Below are 24,554 nucleotides of genomic sequence, written 5' to 3' on the forward strand. Positions count from 1 at the left end.
CTGAAGTCGCTGCTGCCGTGAACTCACTGTTCTGGAATGCTGTGTCCAGTATGGATGTTGTGCTGTGCTTCCCTCAGTAACCAGGCTCTGAGCAGACCTGTGGCTCCTGGGCTGGGCTGGCTTGCTCTGGTCTGTGTTCCAGGCAGGAATGGAGGGATGGTGGCAAATGTCAAGGTGGTTTCTGTAGTTTGTGAGGGCACAGCCATGATCTGCTCATAGAACCCAAGGGAAAGGCCTCCCTCATCTCCCCTTGGTCTGGGTGGAGTCTGAGCAGAGGTTCAGGAGCTATGGAGAAACCTCTGCCCTTCTAGCACATGCTGCTCTATGTTGGTGTCTAACAATTGACCTCTGCCCAATTCCAGAGACCAGTCTGGGCCAAAAGGCAGCTTCTGGCTCTTGTCAGGGAGCTCTAAGCTGTGTGAGCAGCTTTGTGTTCTCTGGGTCTCTGTGGTTCCATGTGGGAAATGGTCTGGCAGGCAGAACCCCAGGTGGGACAGCTGAGTGAGGGCAGCATCTCCTCCAGCAAGGGACAGCTTTGGTGACAGAGCCTTTTGTGTTTCCTTTGTGGTGCCAAAGCACCAAAGACTTAAGAGAGCATCAGGAAACAAGAGTTTGATGAAAATGAGCTGTGGATAAGGTAATTTCATGAGTTTTCTCTCTGCAAAATGAATGAGAAAAGACTCCAATATGTAATGTGAGATGGCTCCAACCACTGTGATGTGCATATTAGATTTCTAGGAATCTTTGGCCTCAGATGGTTTTGAATAACCAGCAACCATAGTTCATGGGTCATCTGCTCTCCTTAGTCTTTGTTTTTCAGGGAAGTTCTTAGTTTACATTTTTATGTGTTTTAAGTAGAACTAAAAACTGTACTTTATGTCTCTGCACTTTACGTTCTGTAATTTTTGTTGGGATGTGTTTAAATCAATGATTTGGGTTTTTTAGGATCTGGTCAGTTGGGAAATAACAGAAGTCTTGGATCAATGTCCACTGAAGTCTGGAAAGCTTTATGCCAATTTCAGTTGGCCTTTTGTCAAGTCTTTTAAAACTTTTCATGAATATTTGGAACTATTTTAATGGGTGTGAAATGACATTTAACTCTTCCCTTTTAGTGATTTTTCACCTTGAACACACTCACACCCACATAATGGTGTAGATTTCATTGATTTCTTTGGCCATTGTTTTACTTAAGACACAGTGGGTTTTTAACACCTTATTTTGTGTATCTGCTCCTAACACTGAAAAAGGCATTCTGGGTATGAGTAGTATTCCTTAGGAAATATGTGCATGCTTTTTAGAACTTCATTTAGTTGAGATACTCTTGTTCTTGTGCAAACTGTAATTTAACTTTACATCAGTCAGTATTGAGTAGTTATGTTCAGCAGAGACACTGCGGTTCAATTATTCATGTTTTAATTCTCAGTTTCATTTTGTTAGGCTTTTACCTCATTATTTGCATCTGGTTTCTGAAACTCCTCTAACTTAAATATGTATAAAGCTGTTGCTTTCAGTTTAATTAGCATGTGATGAAAGTGCCTTGTGTGCAAACAGAACCCACAGCCATGAGGCCTGTCTAGTCTGCAGTGAGGATTTGTCTGCTCCCTCAGCAGTCAGCTTTGTTAAAGTATGGGAGAGAAGCAGAAGTTCTGCAAATCCTTCACTCACTGTCACTGCTCTGTTTTTTATGGAGGGTCTGGTTTTTCTGGAGATGTTGAAACCCCAAAGTGAATTAGGTTTACAGGCTGGTAAGCTGCCAAAGGCTCCACTCAGAGTCTAAGAACACGGGAGCAAATGGGAGCAGCCTCTGCTGTTCCAGTAAAAGGCCAGTGAGATTTGTTAGGGACAGATATACAAATGTGTGACTCTTAAATTTCTTCCATGTGGATTGAAAATCAGTGGATGATCTACCTGATTTTGTATAGTTAAGGTGATCCTTTTTAGTGGTTTAGAAAAATTTTATTTTTCAATTTATAGTCTATGTTCAATTGAGAAAGTCTTGAAGCAGATACCATGTTGTCATTGTCCTTGTCCAAGTCTCGTTTTGAAATTCTTCTTCCTTTTGATACACACCAAGAAAACAGAACAAGTGCCTTACCTTGGTGATTACACCCAGATACTGAGGAATTTCACAGAGGCTTATTGGATCTGAAAATTCCTTTAGACCAGAGCTAAGCAAATGTTCCATAACAAATAATGAGAGGGGGGAAAAAATGTTGCCTTTTTATCTCTTCTCAGCATTTCTGCAAGGAAACTGCAAGTTCCTCTAAATTATTGATTCAAATCATTTGCTAACCACACAGGTCAACCTATGCCTTTCTGTTTTCTTTGCAATGGCATGGAATATCCCTTCCAGAAGGATAGCATATATGAGTTGTGAGGGAAGAAGAAAACAGTGAATTCCAGCTGAGCAATCTCTTGGGTGTTCCTTCCCACCATATTCTCACAATTATTGCTATTATTAGTGATAGCCACAGTGGGATACAGAAGGAATAGACAGGAGTCCCTGGCCTTTTTCATGCTGTGTTGTCTAGACTTACAAGAATGTTAGATTTTGTCATCCTGCTTCCTCTTGTGGTGTTATAATTGCAGAGAATCTGAAATAAAAATGGAATTTTGACCTACCTGACCTTCTCCTCATTGTGTCCTAAACCCATCAAGGTTAATATAAAGTCATCCTTGATTCAGGGAAGGTCACATGTAATGTGTAAAGCTATGCTGAAAGTAGAAAACCTAATGCATAAATTTCCATGGTAGTTTTGACAGTGTATGTTCTGAAGTATTTGAGCTGGATGAAAACATTGAATCTAACTCAGTTATGGAAATGTTTCATGTACTTGTAGAAAAAAAAAATCCCAGGACACCCAGGAGTGCACAGCAGCCAAAATCTGGCCTTCAAAAACTGGAATTCCTTCATGGTGTAAGGCTGGAGAGATGAATCTGTGCCATTCTCCTGCCTCTGTGCCGTGGCATTTCTCAGCTGGCGTGTTTGGCAGCCAGCACAGTGGAGCCACTGTCCCTTACCCAACACTACCATTTAAGAACCTGTAGCAATTGTTGTCCCATTTCCCCCTTTGCAGTGCTCCAGAGGACTGCAGCTCTGTCTGAAGCCAGGTCAGCATTCTCTGCATGGCTTTGGAATCCCCAAAGTGATTAATTCAATACAAATCCTTGAAACCATCCCATGGCCGCAAAAAATGGCAAACGGTGTGTGATTGAATGAGTGTCCAGACTTCTCTGTGGCACTTCCCCTTTCTTCTTGACAACTTCACAACTTCCTGAAACTGGATGTTATCAAAAAGAAGGTATCTCTCATTCACACAGCATTTTTCAGCTTGGAGGATGAGTCTGACGTAAAACCCAAAGGTAAAATGTCTTATTGGAGATTTAGGGTCATTTCTGTTGGAAAAAAAGTGGCTACAGTTGTAAGGCACTCATTCAGCTGCAGCCTCTGCAGAGGTGCAGCAAAATACAAGCAGGGCCCAGAATTCAGTCACTTCTTCCCCTCCACCATGAATTTTCAATCCACCCTTATAATGTTAAATATAGAAATGATGTTTGGGGCTGAGACTTCATGTGCATCAGGGACAGTTTCTTACAGGAAAATGTAGAACCCCCTTTTTTTCCATATGGTTTGAATCATTTACAAAATGAATCCTACAGGAATAATTTCAGATGTGGAAACCTTTAAAATGGGGAAATAAGAACCAGATTCACTACATTTCTGTTTTCCAGCTGAAAAAAAAAATCACTTAGCAGTGCCCAATTATCAGTGCATTCTAGATAAAGATTGCCTCTCAGAACCACTTGTAAATTGTGCGATGACATACATCATAAGGATTAAAATATTAGTCATCTTCCCTACAGGAAAGTACTTTGTCATGAGCAAATGTGATCTGACATTTGAAATATGCCAACTTATTGCAGTGAGCAGGCAAGTTAAATTCCTATCAATTATTTAAAACCTGTCTTTTATTGATGGATGCAATTTTAACCTTCTTTTAGAACTTTAAGTAGAAACAGGCTGAGATACATAATTATGAATTTATGTTGAAGAGAGGGGAATGGGAAAACTGTGGTTCAGAATATAATTTATGTGTTTTGCTATTATTATTCAGAGGACAATTAGACCCTCTCAGTTCATATTGTGGAATCTCTTCTATTGCCAAAATTGAGAACATGGTGTGACTTTATCAGCACTTGTATTTGGCCCCTATGAAAGGTTCTTATATTGGGGAGTACTGCAAAGCTGCCTTTGGTTTGGATCAACAGAAGAGAATTTCTATGAAAAGAGCGCAGTGGATGACTGTAGTCTGTTGAGAACCTGTAGGTCTTTGATAAAACTTTCCAGCTGCAATAGACTTAAAATTAATTCAGCATTAGTTTAGTTAACGGTTAAAACTGTGAAGATTCATATGTAACTTTCAATTTTCACTTGCTTTTCACTGTGTTGTGTTTTCCTCATGGGAAACAGTTCTTAAAGCGTAGAAAATTCCACAGATCCTTAAAAAACACAGTGCTTACATTAGGCATTCAAGCTGCTCCCTTTGTGATACCTGTGGCATTCAGGCCCTGGGAGGCTGTGCTGAAGGAGAACATCCATTTCAGAGGGGAAGAGGTGATACATATGACATGTCTGTATTTTCAAAGGCTTTTTTGAGGAAGGAGGTGGACTCATGGTCTTGGAAGACTCAAGATGTGGGGCAAGATGGTTTGCAGTTGACATTTGTTTGTCTGCACATATTTTTCTGAAGCCTAGGAGATATGCAGTCCTCGTGGGATGTCAGTTTTGGCAGGAGGGTGTTGGCACATGGTAGAGCTTCACTGATCCAAACCAAAAATCTGTATCTAGTATTACGTATATAATGTAATAGAATTACCTGATGAAACTTCTTTTTGGTTTTTGACTTGGTAAAAAGGGGTGTTTATTACAACATGTTTTACAAAACCAATAAATGAAATAAAATCATAACTGATTAATGAGCTGCATGGAAATACTTCCTCAGTGCCACCCACATTTCCCTGGCCCTGATCCTGGAAACACTTCATCACATGTGCAGTTTTATACACAGAGCCTATGTGAAAACTACAGTGTAGTTTTCCCATACTTGTGTCTTTTGGAGATCCAAAAAGGAAAACAATCAAATACTTGCCTTTAGTGATTAGCTTTCCCTTGTAGAAGGGTATAAATTTTACACTGTGCTTAAATTATGATTAAATTGCAGAGAGTTGATTACTAAATGATGGTGCTTAAATGCTCAGATGCTTCAGCTTTGTGCTGCTGACCTGTAACGTAATTTTCTACTTGGAGTGCCCTTAAGTCTGGGATTCCTATTTGGTAATACCTTGTTGTGAAAAAGATGCGAACTTTAATTCAAATACTTTCTTCTATGATGTGTACACTTATGAGGAGTTGTATTTTCCAAAAGCATTTCCTTTTAATATATATCCTGGCCACAAACACCCAAGAAACAAACCTATGCTGTGAAGAATGGGTTAATACTGCTTGTGAAACTGTCCATGCTCTTGTGTGAAGGTGCTGTGCTGCCCGTCCCACAGCATTCCGGGTTTGTGCTTTTCCCAATGGGAAACCCGGTCATCTCCAAAAGGAAACGATGCGTGTTCAAACGGGAAGAAGTTGAGTAATCTATAACTTGAGTAGCTAACCGGTGTCAAGGTGCACATTGTGGTCAGTCTGGGCTTTGCAGGAGGGCCACGGTGGGCTGTGGCAGGCTCCTGTCTGACTGTGGTGCCGTTTGTTTTTGCAGTCGGGTTTGATCCGGACGCGGCAGATGGAGTTGCTGATCTCTCCGTTACCGCAGCGGCTGGCACGGCAGCACAACTACACGTCCCCCGCCGGGCACCACCCGCATGTGCTGTACAAGAGGACTGCTGAGGGGAAGGTGCACCAGTCCCCAGGGCAGCCCCCTCCCAAATCCTCCCCTTTTGGCCATCGCAGAACGCGCGCTTCCCACAAGGATCACGCGCGGGCGAGCGGGTACCGCCACGGAAGGTTTCAAAAGCAGCATTTTTGTGGACGTCGCAAGAAATGTATGTAAGGAAACTTTCTCTCCTTTCTTGAGGTAGTGGCTGTTTCAGGCTGTGTGGTGGTCCCGAGGTGTGATTCACATCTCTTCGCATCCCTTTGGGATGGAGACGTAATAACTTTAAGTTATCTAACATGAAACGTGTAAGAGAAACTCGAGTTTTCCTCTACGTTTGTGGAATCATCTCTTTTATTAAGCCATCAGAATCACTGTTCAGCTTTCTTGTGCTTTGTCTAGATTAAAAGATCCCTGTGGTGTTTTTTTTCACATTGACTTAGTTTTCAGAAAGCAGTTCTGCAAAGTGATGGATGCCATGTTCCTAAACTTCTCTCTTAGATTTGGGATAAAAAATGAATTAGACTTGAAGATGGAGGAGAAAAGCTTCAAAATCATTAATTTCTGAGAGGATAGAGGAAAAGTCTTTCAGAACTCAACATTTGATAATGAAATTTTCAGCAACTGAGATCTTCAAAAAGAACCACCCATGTAAATTGTTTAAATAAGATTTTGGAGCCATGTCTTAAAAAATATATTGAAGTGTGTTATCCTGCCAAGATCCATTCTGAGTCCTTCATTAGGCCCTCAAATTGCAGAACATTTTAGAGCCCCCTTGGACCTTGTATCTTGTACTTTTAGCATTCAGTTGAGTCTTTTTGAAAGCTGATCAGCTTTTGAGCTGAGTTTCTTAATGAGGGTCTCCAGGACGGCAAGCAATATTGAAAACAGTGCCTCAGTCCACTTACATTCCTCCAACTTCCTACTGAAGTTCTGAGAAAAGGAGCAGCTTCCTTTTCCAAAGGTGTGTAAGGAAGAAGGACAAAATATATAGAAGGAAAGGAATGAGAAAGGAGTTAGTGGCAAAGGTGGCTGGCTGAGACTGAGGCCTGAAAACAAATGGCTTGTTAAAATTTCAGAAATCCTTCCCTCCAGGTTTAAAAGCCAACCCTCAAATGGCAGATGCACACATAAACATTTGCCTCTAATGCAATCCAAAACTGCCTCATTACATCCTCCCTGTCCCCCCTCTCTGCTTCTCCTGCTGCAGGGCAGGGCTGATGGTGCTGTTATCTCCTCTGCTCTACACTGGCCCGTTTTGTTTGGATTGTCTGCTGTGAGTGTGTGCCTTGTCCAAAATGAGATTTATCCATGTCCTCTTGAGCTTTTACACAGTGCTTATCCCTATAGCAGATGAGAGCATTTTGAACACCGAATTTGCATGACCTCCTGGAGAAGATATTACTGTTATTCCTGTCTTATAAACGGGACTCAGAGACAAAGGAGAGGTCAGAAGTGACCAGTGATTCTGGGAACCAAATTGAGAAACTGAATTTTTCCTTAAAATACTTAGTGCTTTTCTAAGTCTACATGTATATCTATCTATTCAATAATTTCACTTACAGATACGAGCTCTAAGCTGTATATTCAAGCAGGTTTTATGTTAAATGAAAAACATGCAATTAGCATCCAACTGTGATGAGTTTAGTAAAAGTGAGTTACTCATCATTGGGAAGTGGATACTGATCAGACACACTCTTAGGATCTGATTCAGCGAGATGGCATTTAAGTACCTTACCACAAAATTCTTTCTTTTCACACCCTGTGGTCTTTCACCTTCTGCAGTTCATACCTGTAACCTTCTGAGAGAAAGGGAGGAGTTCTGAAAAATAACTTATTTTCAGACTCAGTCTTGGTTAATTTATAGAACAAATCAATCTTGTGTTCCCTAAATGAAATAAAAAAAAAATCACATGTCATTGTTTAATTGAGTAGAGGAAAATACAGGATGCAAAAGAAATTACCCCAGTAATGGGAACCCTTTTCCTATGAGTATTTGGTACTTCCTTTCTTCTTGCCTTTTTCTTTTCTTTTTTTTTTTTTTTTTTTTTAATTTTTACATTGTTTTCCTGGTCCTGTTCTGAGATCTGGAGTCACATCAATTTGAAATTTTCAGTGAAATCCAATCTGGTCACCTGGAATAGAGTTTCAGCTCAAATGAGCAAAGGGGTAGAGAATTCAGGCTGACAAAAGGTGGTCCTCTGCTATTAACCTTGCCTAGTCAGGATTAATTTATCCTAACCTAAGAATGAAATCAAACTTGCTGAGCAGTAAGAGGGAAGAGCACATTGCCACTTGGGTATCATAAAAATAACTTGTCCCAAACACCATCTTTTAAAATTTCATGTGCAGGCAGTTTGTAAGCATTAGAAAAACCAGTTAATCATCTTCCAAACTCTGTCACAACCTAAATGATTTTAGATCATGAGAATTTACTGGACTAAGGTTTGTAAAACATGCATGAAACTGCTGCTGCTTAGGTTTTATGAGTAGCAGTGAAATAAATTCAAGAGCAAAACTTCTCTGCTCGTGGATATGTGTCCAAAGCATTGGAGCTGCCTTGCCTTCAGAATAGTACCTGGGCACTGATGTGCCTTGAACTGAGCACTTCCCTCCTGGGTGAGGCCTGTCCTTGTGTCTTGATGTGCTTCCAGGAAAGTTCTTTGACCTTGAAAAGGATGGTTGTGTATTTTGAGTGATATATTTGAAAATCACCATAACCTGGTCCTTTGATATTAAATGCACGTCAGAGTGCTGAGTTCTTTAAAGCAGAGCACTGTTGTGCATCCTGTGGTTCTTGATATCCCAGTTTGGCATGGAAGAAAGTAGGGTTTATTGTAGCTCTTTGGAATTACTTTGATGAGGCACAGGCAGGATTTTTTCCATAACCTGAGGCTCCCTTACTTGTGTTGTTACATCCCATTATTAAAAAAAATGCCGTTGTTATCCAAAAAGTTTTTTAAAGTGGCCTTTGAGTTAATTCTTGATGCAAAGACAGTGTAGGTTTATGCAGAAGAACCTGTGGATAGCAAGAGAACTGTAGGATGTGGGAGATGGATTTCTCTTTCTGATTCTCTGAAGAACTGGAGTAGAAACCATTCTCCAGCTGTGCCACAGCCTGTGCTGCCCCAGCACAGAGGGAGAAAATGCACCCTGGAGTTGGATATGCACTGCCCTCCTTGGTGCTGCCTGACATTTCTCTGTACTCAATAAATACATTCCCAGCAGGAAAAACCTGGCTGGCAGTTTGGCATGGAAGGCCAGTGTCAGTCCCAATATCAGGCTGGCAGGAATTTACTTGTGGTGTGTATCTGATTTCTGTACTGCCCGTGGACATCTGTTGTGGAAAGGACTTTTTTGCCAACTGCTATGTAAGTAGCACATGCCAAACACCTCAGGAAGTTATCAAAAGGACAGGAAAAATGCAGATACTCTGTTAAAAATTCTGTTGTATTTTTTTGCACAGATGCTACCATTTTATTAGATTAATTCCTTATTTTAAACTGCTTATTGAATACGAATGTGGTTCTCCCATTTCCTTCTCTCCCTGTAGCAGTCTTTCCCTCAGGAATGAATCAGGTCTTTTTTAATAAATATGGAAGAACTTAGCCAGAAGTATTAAATCACATGCTATAAAAATAATCTAAGGCTTTAAACCTGTGATACTTCATTTTCTGATGAAACTGTTCATGGGTGATCTGAACTCTTTCCAAAACAGTTTTATTTCCTTTTAGATGCACCCAAGCCACCCACAGAAGAGACCTACATTCGCTCAGATGAGTATGGGACTTCTGCGAGGTTCAAAAGATCATCTGCTAAAATTCAGAAAAATGGAAGTCTAAATGTTGAAACCCTTGTTGTGGCGGATAAAAAAATGTTGGAGAAACATGGCAAGGAAAATGTAACAACATATATCTTAACAGTCATGAACATGGTAAGGTGTGATGGCAGTGAAGTGTCTTCTCTGGGGAATATTGTTGTGTCAGGGGAGGATCTTTCATTAGACAAATACTGATAACGAAAAGAGCAGAGACACCTTATGCAAACTTCATCTAATGTAGTACTTATATCAAAAAGCCTTTAAATGCACATCTTTAGAACATCACAGCTCTGGCAATAGTACTGTAGAGTGAAAAAAATTATTAAAAAGTATTTAAAATGTTAAATTTTAAAGTTTTTGTACTACTGCCTGTGTAGTACACAAAAGGCAGGTACTCAAATTGAAGCTTTCATTTAGTACTATGAAGCTTTTTATCTGTTTCATCTCACGTCTCCTAGAAACACTTATTGAGAAAACACAAATACATTTACATAAAATTGATATAATTTGACTATACATTTTGAAATTTGTATTTGAAATTTGAAAATACATTTTTCTGCATGGCCTTGCTCTTTACTTTTGTACTGCAAAACTTGAGCTTGAACTTTGGCTTTAATTGCATTTGATCCAGGGGACCAAGGACAGGTCAAAGTCCATTGAAGTCAATAGAAGATTTTTAAGTTTTTTACTAAGTGTAGTTTGGGGCATAATTCTTCTGCTTTGAGCTCTTTTGGGTTAATCCTACAAAGTATATAACTCCATGAGTTAGTACTGAAAATTGAAGTCCAAGGCAATAACTCAGTACATATGTTTAATCTATTAAAAAGGGATTATGCATGTAGGTGATATTTCCTCTCCAATAATCATTGCAGGTCTCTAGTCTGTTTAAGGATGGAACAATTGGAAGTGATATAAACATTATTGTTGTGAGCCTGCTTCTTTTGGAACAAGAGCCTGTAAGTTGTGTCAGTTTTTGTCTGAGCTACTTCATTTTCTGCTGTTCATTGGGAGCATTGGGTGCTCCCATGTTATGTGCAGGGAGGTTTCTTAAGACACAAAGTGTGAGAAGAAGATTAAAACTGCCAAAATCTCCAAAATGACACTTTCTACTTTTCACTGCTTCTTGGGTTTTGCGTCTAAATTCATCATTTCATATCAATATTCTTTAGAAACATTGAAATGCTTCCAGTAAGATAAAACCTAACATTTTCCAGTGTTTCCTTGAGGAGAAATGCCTGGAGTGAGAAATCTACTTAATAAGTATTTAAATAAATAGAAAAAAATTTGAACTGGGCTATCCAAGGTCTGATGGTCAGAAGTGGCAAGGAGTCAGAAGTCCCAAACTGAAGAAAACATGTAACAAAGGGTGGGAGTGGAGCCAATTCTTGTGTCAAGGGTGCTGAGGCAAAAGAAGACAAAAATCCCTTTTGCTGAAAAGAAATTTGTGATGGGTTGATCTACTTGGATAATACTTTTCTTCCCCATCAATTACAATACATTATAATCACAGTATTGTATATGGCTTGGTGTTCAGCATTCTCAGGAATTAAATATATTTCTACACTGTAATTCCAACCACCAGCTTTGGAAATATCTGTGTGTCTGGGGAGAGGCCCAGTTTTATTTTACAGTTGTAAGAGATTCACTCATCAGCTGACTCAGCCATCACAGACAGTTACCATGGGAATACATGATGTAGAACAAATATGAAATATTAACTCCCTTTTCCCTAAGCAACTCTCGCTCTTTCCATCTCCTTTCTCACGTCCACCTTGTGTGTGTGTCTGTGCACTCCCTGCAGGGCGGGTTATTGATCAACCACCACGCTGACCAGTCCCTGAACAGCTTCTGCCAGTGGCAGTCTGCCCTGGTTGGGAAGAACGGGAAGCGCCACGACCATGCCATCCTTCTGACGGGCTTTGACATCTGCTCCTGGAAGAACGAGCCCTGTGACACTTTGGGTATGACACCAGAGCACGGCCTGGGAAACCTGGGCATGTCCACAGCAGGAGCTGAGTTGGTTTCAAATAAGAGTCCCTTTTTGCACATGCTGTTAGTCTTCTTGAAGAGGGCTGGACAGTATTGTTTTCGGATTGTCACCTCTTCAAGGAATATTTTTTATTTTGAGAATATTTCTGAGCCACTCTATTTTCCTTTTGTGACTGCTTGCCTTTTTTGAATGGGATTCCCCCCCTAATTTGAGAGCAGTAAAGGCATGGGGGGTGGGTTGGGGGGAGAACAGTCTTTACAAATAAAGTGTAATTGGAGAGAGGTTAGGTTTGATTTATACTTTTTATATAGGAGTTCCTTTATTGTCAAATAAAAGTCTGCTGTAATTCCTCCGTGATAAACCTGATAAAGTAGACAAGTGTCTCCATGTGCCAAAATAAACTGGCTTTTTAGGGCCAGTGCAGATGATATGTGTATTTGGAGTTCTGTAGAGGAACAAGCTATTTTACTGCTTCCTTCCTTCAGGATTTGCACCCATCAGTGGCATGTGCAGCAAATACCGCAGTTGCACCATTAATGAAGATACAGGCCTTGGACTGGCTTTTACAATTGCTCATGAATCTGGACACAAGTAAGTTTCTTCTTCTGTGAACAAATATGTAACTGAATGGAAACATACCCTATTTAATACAAATCAGTTAAATACAGATCATTTGGATCGGCACATTTTAAATAGAAACCATTTGGGAGCCCGAGGAGTGGTGGTGAACAGGGCTCCATCCAGCTGGTCACTCCTGGTGTTCTGCTGGGCTCAGAACTGGCCACTCCTCTTTAATACCTTGGAGCTTCCCACGCTGCTCCCATGTTCTGGTAGACAAATCCCTTCTGGTATCCATGTGGTTGCTCCAAAGAGGGAGGGGTTGCTGCAGGTTACTGCAGCTTCTCTGCAGAGGAGACCTCTCTGAGTCTCTGGGAGGTCTCCTTTTCCCAGAAAACACAGTGTTTCCTAGAAACTTGGAACCTGTCCTTTGTTCTCTCTACCTGTTTAATGAGTGATTTGGGTAAAACCCACCTTTGTAATGGTTTCTGCCTTTCTGTATATATGTCCATTGGATTTCCATTTGATTTCTATTGTTAGAAGGATTGAAATTTTCTTAGAACCTGGTGTCTCATACAAAACCAATAATGATCTTTTATGGAGCTAAAGCTATACTGCAGATTGTTGAACTAAACTGAAAGATGATGATCAGGTTTTGTTCTGCTGGTTTTTTTTTCCCCAATAATTTTGAGTTACTTTTCCACAACTTTGTGCATGGTTTTGGTTTCCAGTTTAGCCCAGCTCAAGCTGGACTCTGTCTCACCACTGGCAGTAGAGAAGCAGAGTTTCTCTGGGTGGTACAAACCTAACATCAAGGCTTAGTTAAAAGGTCTTTATTTTGCAGCAACATTAATGCACAGAAGACCTTTGGAAAGCAGTGGTACTGTATTCTACTGTATTCTGCTGATTGGTCAAGGCATGAAGCCTTCCCATTCTGCCTGACTGCATGAGGACTATTCAGTTTTCATTTCTGCAGTGCACACTGTGACCTGATGTCTACACGAGAAAACCTCTCACAGGTTTCTGTACATCTGAAGGGAAGCAAGGAATTAAAGAGTAATCCAGCTGCCAGTGTGTCCTGTGGGAATTGTGCCAAAGCATTCAAAGGAACAGATATGTAATATAAATATTGTTTGATCCTCCTGTCAAACTAATGCAGTTTCACTGACCTCGGTACATTTTTATTGCCTTTTGATCAGTATTAGGCCCATGTCTTATTTTTCAAGAATTATCCCATTTAGTCTCTTCATGTTCTCCTCCCTTACTATTTTCTTATTTGCTTTGAGAGATTCAACTTGGAATTTTTTTTCTTTCTTTTCCTTTTTTTCTTTTTTTTACCTTTTTCACCACTGCCTTTGATTCACATATTATTCAGCCTTTCTTTGGTGTACTTCCATGCTCCTAATAGAATGCTTCTTATCTCCTGGGAAAAGTCTGTGCCAGACACCAAATGTCTTTATGATCATTTGTCGTGTTCATGGTCCTGAGACTATCTGATACATGATGTAAGACAACAGAACTTGGTTTCTGTGATACAGAGATTCTTGGAAGGAAAAAAAAACACCCTGTGACAGCTTTGGAGGTGCTGAGGTCCATTGTGAGTGTATCAACCAGAGGTTTCACAGGAGGGGAATATCACACTCTGTGATCCACTGAAAGCTTCAGTGGTTAAACATTTTAGTGTTTTGTTAGACATTTTTAATGATTTTCTAAAGTTTGTGTTTTTACCTGAAACCTTAACAGTTCCCCTGGGTGTTCAGAGCCTGTTGTGTCAGTGGGGTATAAACTAAGGGTTCTCTGGCTGCAGTGCAGGGGAACACAATATTTTATAAAGGCTTCTAAAACACTGGCTCAATTGGTACTTTTTTTGTTCATTTATAGGAAGAGCCATATATTTTAGGAAGTTTGGAAGCTCAGCTGGTGGCAACACATGCAGTAACTCTGATGAGCTTATATGATTTATTGACATTATTTACATTGATAAATCATCAATGATTTATAGCAGTAGAGGCTTGAGTCCAGTAAATGAGATATTCCCTGCACATACACAGATTACATTTATAAAGTCACCAGTGTTCTACAATATTGAAGTAACAGATGATGAAATTTTTATCCCAAATGCATTGAAATTCACAGATGTCCCATACAGTCAGTAAATACAGAACAGTGAAAGGAAAACCTCTAAAAATTAGCTTTATTGTATCAATAAAATCCCCATAATTTGTAATTATAATGTGATTTTTTTATTATTGCTTATTATTCTTTATATCATCCTAGCACTTCTAGTGAAAGCAGGGCTTCCTGATGCTCAGTCTGAACAAAACCCCCCATAAGAGTCAGTTTTCCTAGTAAGAGGCACTATTCCCATTAAAGAGTTACAGTGTAGAAAAAATGACACTGTATAACAAAGGTGAGGAAAGCAAAGTGATTTGCCTGAGATAATACAGCAAGTTAGTGGCCAAAATTAGAAAAACAATAACATTTTTATATTCATACTTCTGTGTTCTATTCATTCACACCCATTTCCTTTGTTCCAAATTGGAGCTCTGTAGCTCTTCCCTCCGACTGGGAAGGCAGTTCTGGTGTGTGAGGTACATTCCTGAGGGTGGTATTTCCCTGGATCCTGAGCTCCACAACATTCATGTTAACAGGAATTGTCCCTGGGCAGAGACAGGCTCACAGTGCTTGCAGGTTTGGAGCTGACAGATTCACAGGAAAGGTCAAGTGTGGCTGAACATGGGATCTGTGATGTCCATCCACCTCACCATGGAACTGTTCTCCTTTGGGAGTGAGGAATGGGAAAACTGGGATGCTTTGGGCACAGCCTGCAGCTCCAGTGCCTCTGTGCAGTGCCCTGTCACTGGCTCCTGTGCAGCACCAGTGTGCTCTTCCTGGAACCTGACCATCCCTTCCCATCACACCTGTGTGTGATAACAAAAACTGCCATTAATTGGAACCTGACTCATACCAACACCAATTAGTGTGGTGCATAAGTTTTCATCCCTTTGGAATGAAAGGGATGAACTCCACCTTCCCTGTGGAGTTCAAGAATAGAGCTGTTACCCAGAAAGTGTTTCTTTTCTCCCAAATTTTGTCTTGCTTGTGTTTAATCTAGGCTTTCACTCCCCAACCTGGTTCTCTTTTCAGCTTTGGGATGATTCATGATGGAGAAGGAAATGCTTGTAGAAAAGCTGAGGGAAATATTATGTCTCCCACACTCACTGGAAACAATGGAGTGTTTTCTTGGTCTGTGTGCAGCAGGCAGTATCTCAACAAATTTCTCAGGTAGGTCAGATGTAAATCTGGGCCAGTGCCAGGGAATGCAGCTTTAGTAACTGGGCCTGAATTCCTGAACAGCATAAAAATTACCGAAGTGTGAAATTCTCCTGCTTTAAAATGTGCTCCAACCCTTGCAGTGTGTGAGCCCACACATTTGGGCTGCTGGAGCATTGAGGTGGTGTGGCCTGGAAGGGCTTTTGTCCTGCCTTGTTTCAAAAGCATGAGTTTCACCCTGCAGGAATACCCTGCAGTAATGACTGGCATATCATTCTTTCCCAGGCATTCCTGTCAGCAGCTGGGTTTATTAGAGAATGAGTAGGAAGTGTACACAAAGGAGAGCAGACACAGTGGTACCAAAGTCATTACAAAATGTGAATTAACATCAGTGGCCTTTCTCACTGGAGTTTCTCTCTTGATCTAGCTCATGGCATGAGTAAAGGACATTCTACATTTTTCACATCCTGTTTCTGGGAGAAAGAAAAAAGGAGAAAGGGAAAGATGTTAGGTTTTTTCCCAGTGTGTTGTCATTACTCAGTGATGCCTTTAGAAGAACTGTTCTTCAATCACTGTTTAATTCATGATTGCATTAATCTTTCCCTTATTTTTTTTTTGTCATTCATGAGTAGACTATACAGAAACACTAAAAAATGTGTAGGAGGTATTTTGAGCTAGAGCAACACAGGCATTTTAGATGTTCATTCATAACAGTGAGAAGCAGACACCTTGGTAGATATGTGGATCTGATCCTTGAATTCCCTAGTCAATATCTTTGAGTAGCAGCCAGGAAAGGTAATGGAGTTGTGGTTTGTTTTGGTTCTTTTTAATGCTGCAGTGATGCAATATATGCTGTGTAGGGAAGCAAATTGCAAGATAAAGTCACCTGAGCCCTCCAACCTGCCATATGGCCCCAGAGACTGACACTGGAGGGCAAATCCATCGAGTGACCTGGCAGGGGTTCTCAGGCAGAGGGGAAAAGGTGGAGCTGGGAGCTGTGCTCTGGACACAGCCAGCCCAAAGCACACACCCTGCAGCAGCCTTCTGGCAGCTGCTGGAATGGACACTGTGCCTGCTGCTTCTGCTGATCAAAACTCTGATTCCCCTGGTTTGGGGAATCCACTGAAGGGAAAGAAGCAGATGAGGTCACCTCACTCTTGGTTACCCAGGAATACAGGGAGGAAAAGAATTTGACATCATTCTTTCTTCCTGTCACAACAGTCCCAAAGCCTGGAAATTCCTGCTTCCTAAAAACCTTGCAGGTCAGGCTACCAACAAGATGTCAAGAAGTTTTGGTTCCTGCACACAGATATTCTTGTTTCAGAGCATACCTCTAAAACTAGTTAAAGGTACTGTATACCATGTTATGTATTTGTGCTGGTCTGTAGGAAATGAAAGCATTTTGTTGTAAAGATCATAGTTGTGACTAATTTACCTTCTCATTATAGTACAGCTCAAGCTGCCTGCCTGATTGATGAACCTAAACAAACAGGACAGTACAAATACCCTGACAAACTGCCAGGGCAGATCTATGATGCTGATACCCAGTGCAAGTGGCAATTTGGAATGAAAGCAAAACTCTGCAACCTCAGCTTTGTAAAGGTACCCATTGATGCACTTTTGAGAAGTTACAATGACATGAGAGAACTGCAGTACACTGAATAAGTACAAGTAGTACAGGGTTCTTCGGGGGCCTGGGCTATTTCTCTGCCTTATCTTGCCTGGCAATTTGCTTTGAAGGTATTGGCATCTTTGGAGGAATATCCCAGCCTCAGGGGAGTTTCAGAAGGAAATGTGTTCCTTCCAGGAGTCATAGGGGGGCACTTGGATCCTCATGGGCCATGAGCCCTTGCCTGCTATGCTGTGGGAAATTAGCAGGCAGCAGAGTTTTGATCAAAGCTGGTGTGGGGTAAGAAGGACTCAGTTTCTTGTGTTCTATGACAGCAGAAAGTCTGGGAGAGATCTGTAGGGTTATTTTAGAGCAATGAAATGTAACTTATACTCTTGACTTCATGATGAATGATTAATTTAGATAAACCTCTTGTTTTAATGACTGGTACACTCCTTACTGGTCTCTTCAGAGAAGGCATTTTTAAAATAATCTGGAGTGCTCGTTCTGAAAAAACGTATGGTAACTTCTTTTACTCCTGTTATTATCCTGGAGTATTTTGATTTATTATATACTAACCATATTATTCGAGTGGTGGCAGCTGTGTTTCTTCCACAGCTCATAGGCAAGGAAGAGGGAGTGAACAGCACTGTGCACAGACTGCCTTTCCAAAGATCTTCTGTGGTTTAGAAGAATCTTGTCTCTTCACAGTATTGTAGTCCCTGCAGACATGATGAAATTCTAGCCATGAACTTTTTAACACTGTTTGTGTTCTATTATAATCTCACACTCAATATAATTTTAAGAAATATATAGTGAAATGGTGCATAAACAAGAAGGCAATATACAGAGTATGGCTGTGCTAGGAAACTTTAACCCAGGCTTTTCTAAATTCAGAAAAGATTTTATTTATACATCTTTTAACGTAGAAATTTATATTTGCATGTAAAAGCATGTTTCATTGATTACTCTTTTTAAACACCAGGAAATAATGGAAATGATGAGCACTGTAGGGAGTACTGTTTCCTTTTCAGGATATCTGCAAATCTCTCTGGTGTCACAAAGTGGGTCACAGGTGTGAGACAAAGTTCATGCCCGCAGCAGAAGGAACAGCTTGTGGTATTAGTATGGTAAGTTGTTTTATTTATAAAGTATTTTCATCCTAACTTGAGTTTAGACTGTGTTTGATCAAATACAAGCTCCCATCAAAACCAGTTTTGGCCAGATCCCTCCAGATTTTCCATCCTGGACTTTGAGATTCCTTTGTAAATGATTGCACTGATGCATATCCAGGATGTGGCCTCCCTGTGGTACCTGTCTGATGGCAGGGCCTGCTGCCTCTCCAGCTGTGGCATCAGGTATCTCTGGCAAATCTACATCAGTAAGAAAATACATGAATTGTAACAGGAGTTAGGTCATTGCTTCAAAGTCCACTCTGATGTGAGCACACCTTAAGTCATAATATTTGCTATACAGACTAAGGTCATATTTTCATCAGAGATCACCACTAAAAGAGCTTATTTGTTTAAGTCAACCCTTCTAATTTGCACATCTTATTTTTATTTACCCTCATTTGTTTGCTTTTATTTGAGTTGAACCTTCTAATTTACTCTCATCTTTAGTTATGCAAAATATTTTCTTTTCCTATAAGGTTTCTTCCAGCAGAACATTGTTTTGATTTTCAAGTTACTGACAAATATTCTATATTGCTTTTTCTCTTCGTGCAGTATTTCCTAATTGAATCATAAAGGAGATGTTAGCAGAATTCTTGCAGGCTGTTTGTAAATTACATAGGAAGTGTTGAGGCTCTGCACCACAGGGCTATAAAGTAAGATGGATTTTTGGGGGAGGAGTAAGGTGGAAAAGCACTCTTCAAGAGAACAGCTTTGCAGATTTGTTACCTGAGGGATCTTCAACTCAGAACTTGGACAGTTATCAGAACATAACTTATCTGTGCCACTGTGCAGATGGATGTCCCACTCCAGAGTCCTCGTCCTGCTGTGAGCTGTTCAGTGGGTGACTTTATATTTATTAGGTATCAAGCACTGGAGCTTTTAAATGTGGGGATTTTTTTTTCTTTCTTTGCATCTCCTAGGTGCTGCTAACGATGTTTTCTGTGCCTGTTTTGCAGTGGTGTCGCAGGGGACAGTGTGTCCAGTACGGGGACCACGGGCCCAAGCCTGTCAATGGCCAGTGGTCAGCCTGGTCCGAGTGGTCCGAGTGCACTCGCACCTGTGGAGGGGGGGTCACCTATCAAGAGAGACACTGCAATAATCCAAAGTAAGACACAGAGGTGGAAAGGTAGCTTTTTTATACTATTTGTGTTACTAGAACAGCAAATGCGCAGAGTCCATTTCTGCAGGGAAATGATGATGTGTGTGGGAATGTTTGTGAGCAGTCAGGGGGTGGAAGACAGAGCTGTGTCCTGACACCAGGGAGCAGAGGCTGGCTGCAGGCTGCTGGAGTGCCACAATACCTCCAGCCCATCTTGCTCCATTCAGATTGGGACGCTACTGTTTATCAAATACCTGCAGAAGTAAGGAAGCACCATACAGACATCTTCACATTTTGCATTTTTTAATTTTACATTTAAGGAAGCGCCATACAGACATCTTCACATTTTGCATTTTTTAATTTTACATTTAAGGAAGCACCATACAGACATTTTTACACCTAACAGCCTCAGAGCAGGACAAAAAGATCTTAAAAGCTATTAAGACTTCTGCTGAGATCATATTATCCAGGATGATAAGGACATATGTCTGTACATATCTGTCATGTTCTTTGCATTCTTTTATATTTCCTGAGTCAAACTAAAGTTGCTGAACCCTAGAATTGTGTGCTAGCTCATGAAACATTTTTTTATTTGCCTCAAATTAATACTTTAGCTCTCTAAATACTATTCATTATAATAAGTATTTCAAAGTAGATTAAAAGTGTTAACTGACCAGCATCTTTCCCAAGTACTCAACTCACTGCAACTTACAAGAAAAGAATGATTTCCCTATTTTATTTCATACACATATTCAGCAGGCACAGACACATGTATCCCTCATTGCACACAATAAAAGCAGCATTTAAACTGCAGTAATAAAAACCAGAGAAAATATGACACAGTTTATATGAGGCTGTAAAGAAGCCTCTCATATACTATACAGTGCTGCAGTAATAATATCCATGCTTCATATACTGTGTTATAGGAGAATGTGAGTTAGTTAAAATAGTCTTTATCACCCTCAGTCAAGCCAATTTTTGTAGAGCCATGGCAGAGCATTTTGTAAACGTTTTCTGTTGTTTCTTACTTCATTTTAATAAATAAAATTACTTGGATATTGTCCTTTGTTAAATGGTTTAGCAAAAGAATGCAGGGTCTCAGTGGCCATATGTATATATTTTGGTTTTCCTGCTTTGGTCCCTGTTTTTCTTGCTGAATTTATATGGCTGCAGATTGTTCTTTGCATTTATGCATAAGCTCCCCCTTGCTCTCCCTGTGTGACAGGAGAATATCCAGTGGTAGAAATGGTTCCATTTGGTGCACTGGTGTGATTGATAAAGATTTCTGGGGTTTTCAAACAGAATCTCTTCAACATGAAGTGTGTCAGCTGCTGTAGCACTTAGAACTTTCCTCCAGACTGAACTGTCTGTTCTAATAAAGTAAGATTTGATATAACTGAGTCATACTTGGTACCAGAGCTGGATTGTGTTTACACTAGATTTAATTCCATTGTATTAGTGGTAACCCAGTTAGGACAAAGAGAAGATGGTATAAATCGCTCTCAGAGTGACATTGATGGAATGACAGGAGTATCAATAAGCTACACAACAGTGCATAAATGTCCAGGTAGCCATATTTGCCATCACAGCATTTTGTGGAATCAGAAGAAAAATAATATAATCTATTTTCAATGCTGCACCACACAGAATGATTTAAGGACTAGTCCCTGTTCATTGTTCACCTCTAAAAATACACAGCAACTCAGAATAATGTTTCCTTTCTTTCTGAATTTCTGAAACACATTTCAGATGTTTATATATTTTGGTTCATATATGTATGTTATTTTATATGTGATATATTTATTTCACTTTTCCTAATCCAGATTTGTGCAGGAGCTAATGCTTGTTTTGTTCAAAAGGTCAGTAGATGATTTTGGATAGCAAAATACTGAAAATGACAAAGAATGACATTTCTGTAAGAGAGTAGAACAAGGGTGTAGATGTATGAAAAACTGACTGGACTCTAAAATGAAGTCAGAATGATTGACTTTTTATGAATATTGAGGGAAATGTCTCAGTTTCTGGTGATTTTAAATGTGACCACCTTAGTAGAAATTTAAGGGCAAGTGAAGACTTCAGCATCAGGCTGCTGTGTTTGAAAATCTTGTTACCTGTGTGAGTTTGTGAAATCTTCCTCTTGCAAATAACATCCAGCCTTCCTCCAGCTGCCAATTTTCAGACAGCCCTTGTGACCAGACTCTAAGAGCTCTGGGCATGGCTTTGGAATTCCCACTGGAGCTGTGCACAAATTCCCACTGACAAACACCCATGGGGATCACCTGTAGTCCACAGAGCTGGGCAGATTTGCTAAAATCATTATGTTCCTGTAAATTGTCACAGTGTAATTTCATGGATCTGGTTTTCATACACCACAGCACTTTACAGTTGAGGTACTTTTCCAAGCTAGAAATCGATTGCATAATTTAATAGTTTAGCTGGGAAAGAATCTGAAGAGTGCCCGAGAGATTTAAATTAATACCTAAAGCATATCTGTGGGACTGCATCCTACACTTGACAATAGTGCATTGTTCAGCAGAACAGAATGGAGTTGTAGGCATGTGTGCACTCAAAAGACTGAATCAAAACTGCTTGAACATTCTTTTTAAAATCTTTTGTGTACAGTATCTGTAACAGTGATTACAGAAAATGTGAGGTGTAAACTAATGAATATTAATGATGCCATTTAAAATACTTCTAAAAGAGAAAGACTGTGAAAGATGCTGTAAACCTTTCAGATTCATGCAGAATAATAAAGCTTTGTGATGCTATCATAATATGGCCACAAGATGAGCAGACGCATTCTTACATGAAATTAAATGATTACAGAAAGTGAAAAATCGGAGCCCAGAATTTTGGAGTCTTAATTCATTTGTTATTGCATGAAATACTTTCCTTGATCACATGAATTCCAGGATTTCTCCTTCTCTGTGTTGTGTTGCAGTGAATATAATGGTATAGGAAATACAGCCTTACCTGGGTACTCCAGAATTGATTTAATTAATTGATCAATTAATTTGTTTAAGCTACTCTTGTAGCATTTTAATATTTGAGTTTTATATGGAGTGGAGTACTTACCTTTTTGCACTCAGACTCCTTTTCCAGATCCATCTTGGGAGACTTTTTCTTGCTGGCTTTTCTCACCAAATGTCTCCCTCTTCCAGATATCCTCATCAAGAGCTGCTGCAGGTCAGCCTGTTTGTGTCAGTGCTGGGGGGTCACAGAGGGATGGAAGATGCAGGCTGTATCTGTGTTGGTGGAACTGTACCACTACAGAAATACTGGAATCCCTTGGTGCAGGGCATTCCTCTCTAAGTGTGGATCCACCAACAGCTTCTGGAGGCACTCAACCCAAAATCTACTGGTGTTACAGACATCCCCAAGAAAAGCATGATTTTCTCAGTGTGGATAATAGTGTTTTATCAGAAATTTGCATTTGTAGATTTCCCATCTCATTTCCTGTGAATCACTTAACTCCTACTGAAATCTTGTTGGTAAAAATGAAGGTGGAGAAGTTTCCATCACTTTCAAGCCAACAGTTTCAGTAATGGGAATGTACTGTCATATTAAAATGCTGTAATAGAGCTGGGAAACAGAATGCTTCTTACAGAGCTCCCTTAGTTTGGAGGAATTTTATCCCATCCTCAAATACAAGAGTGTGGCTGGAAATCATGATCTAGCCATAAATAATTCTATTATATTTCTTATTTGGTGGCATTTACTTGGAAGGAGGTTGCATCTTTTCCTTACACTACAGCAGAATTGTTTTCTGGGGTTGAAGGAGGTCAAAAATCCTCCATGTGCTGAAGCTGTAAAGAAAGTCTGTAGGGAATTGAGTCAGCACCCAACAGCTTGGCTGCCTTAACTCAAAGCTCTCACCAATTGCACAAAGTCAATATAAACATTCCCTGATTTCCCTGATGTTCCATATCCTCCCTGCCCTTCACAGGCTGGATTGCCACCAACTAGGACAGAAAATTTGACTTTAAGACCTTCACCTTTATACCCAGTATCAGTGTAGCTGGCAGGTGACCTCAGGAAAAGTCAGTGGAAGTTGTGGTTTTCTTCCACAGCACATTTTGCTGGTGATTTAACCCAGTTTTAAATACACTAACAGGTGGGTTTCCATCTCTTTCTGTGAAAGACTGTTTTGCAGCCCAGAGTCCTGGAATAGGCAGATACTGTATAAGTAAAGCATAAAAAAAGGCAAGTCCTAGCTTGGTTATAGGGTTAGACATATGGGAGTTAAAATTTATACCAGAACAAACAGAAGAAGCACCTGGATTTTCTCCTCCACGTTGCACTGAGCTCTCTCCATGTTACTCCAGGCATCAGCAAGTCAGGAATTGCATGGGATCCTTGGATGTGGGGAATAGTTACAGCATAGTGTTCAGGGATTTCAACAAGCAATATGTTTCAATTGTACATTCTGTACTCTTAGAATTTTAATTTTTTGCTGTTAGTTAATATATTACTGTTATTCAGTATCTTGTGTAATACTCTGAGTTTTTTTCTTAATGTGTATGTAATGTGGGCTAAGCTGTCCACTCAAAATTATCTTGTCCTTCAAGTAAGTTCCTTAATATAAAAAAAAAAAATCATTGTGTAAATGAGTGCAAGTGTAGTATTGGTACATTTCTTTTCGCTTGATGCAAGAAATGTACCAATACAACAAAGACTTCTTAGAATCTGTTATTTTGAAGACTTGGCTCAGTGCTTGCAGATGTTAATCTGAGCATTGTGAAACTGCACAAATGACATCAGTGAATTGCTGAGTTAAAAAGAGCAACTCATGCATTTTGCATTGTTTTACAATGTCTGTGTACAGACCAAAAAGGTTAAAAAATTAATATTCTGATAACGTGAGGTATGAGCAAAACAACAAAATATGCTCTTTCCATTCTGGCCAAGATGAAGGGAAATGCCCAGGTGAGGTCTGCTGAAGTGGATGTGACATGGTTAAAATTACCCCTGAATTCCAGCATTTTCTTACAGCAGGACAACTATGCGTGGTCCCTGCTTCCTCTGGCTGTTTAAAAGCACATTTTTTCAAAATGATTTACAAAAGAAATGAACGAGCAAATGTAATTATTCATTCTCTTTTTGTTTGATCAGTGTTATGTTATCCTTTATTAACTCTAATTGTGATAGGTA

General features: G+C 40.0%; 1 protein-coding gene across 9 annotated transcripts in view; it reads left to right on the forward strand.

Annotated features, from left to right (window-relative positions):
- ADAMTS18 (ADAM metallopeptidase with thrombospondin type 1 motif 18) overlaps window positions 1-24,554 on the forward strand; it is a 77,071-nt gene that overhangs the window by 21,975 nt on the left and 30,542 nt on the right. For 5 of the 9 annotated variants that reach the window (XR_015773785.1, XM_088062338.1, XM_088062339.1 and 2 more), the window contains 10 exons: window positions 5,766-6,048; window positions 9,614-9,813; window positions 10,572-10,655; window positions 11,501-11,660; window positions 12,175-12,280; window positions 13,224-13,364; window positions 15,395-15,532; window positions 16,969-17,122; window positions 18,164-18,259; window positions 19,261-19,409. Coding sequence is in view for 8 of the 9 variants with exons in the window: in XM_088062338.1 (XP_087918464.1) it covers window positions 5,766-6,048; window positions 9,614-9,813; window positions 10,572-10,655; window positions 11,501-11,660; window positions 12,175-12,280; window positions 13,224-13,364; window positions 15,395-15,532; window positions 16,969-17,122; window positions 18,164-18,259; window positions 19,261-19,409 (1,511 nt within the window). In the remaining variant the exon portion in view is untranslated. Of the gene's footprint in view, window positions 1-5,765; window positions 6,053-9,613; window positions 9,814-10,571; window positions 10,656-11,500; window positions 11,661-12,174; window positions 12,281-13,223; window positions 13,365-15,394; window positions 15,533-16,968; window positions 17,123-18,163; window positions 18,260-19,260; window positions 19,410-24,554 lie in introns of all 9 variants that reach the window. The other 4 variants (XM_005530109.3, XM_014258876.2, XM_088062342.1 and 1 more) reach the window with 3 other exon arrangements.

This window comes from Pseudopodoces humilis, chromosome 14 (assembly GCF_049639895.1).
Source record: "Pseudopodoces humilis isolate 2021_Gansu_Grassland_sample_001 chromosome 14, ASM4963989v1, whole genome shotgun sequence".
In the NCBI taxonomy this organism is placed as follows: domain Eukaryota; kingdom Metazoa; phylum Chordata; class Aves; order Passeriformes; family Paridae; genus Pseudopodoces; species Pseudopodoces humilis.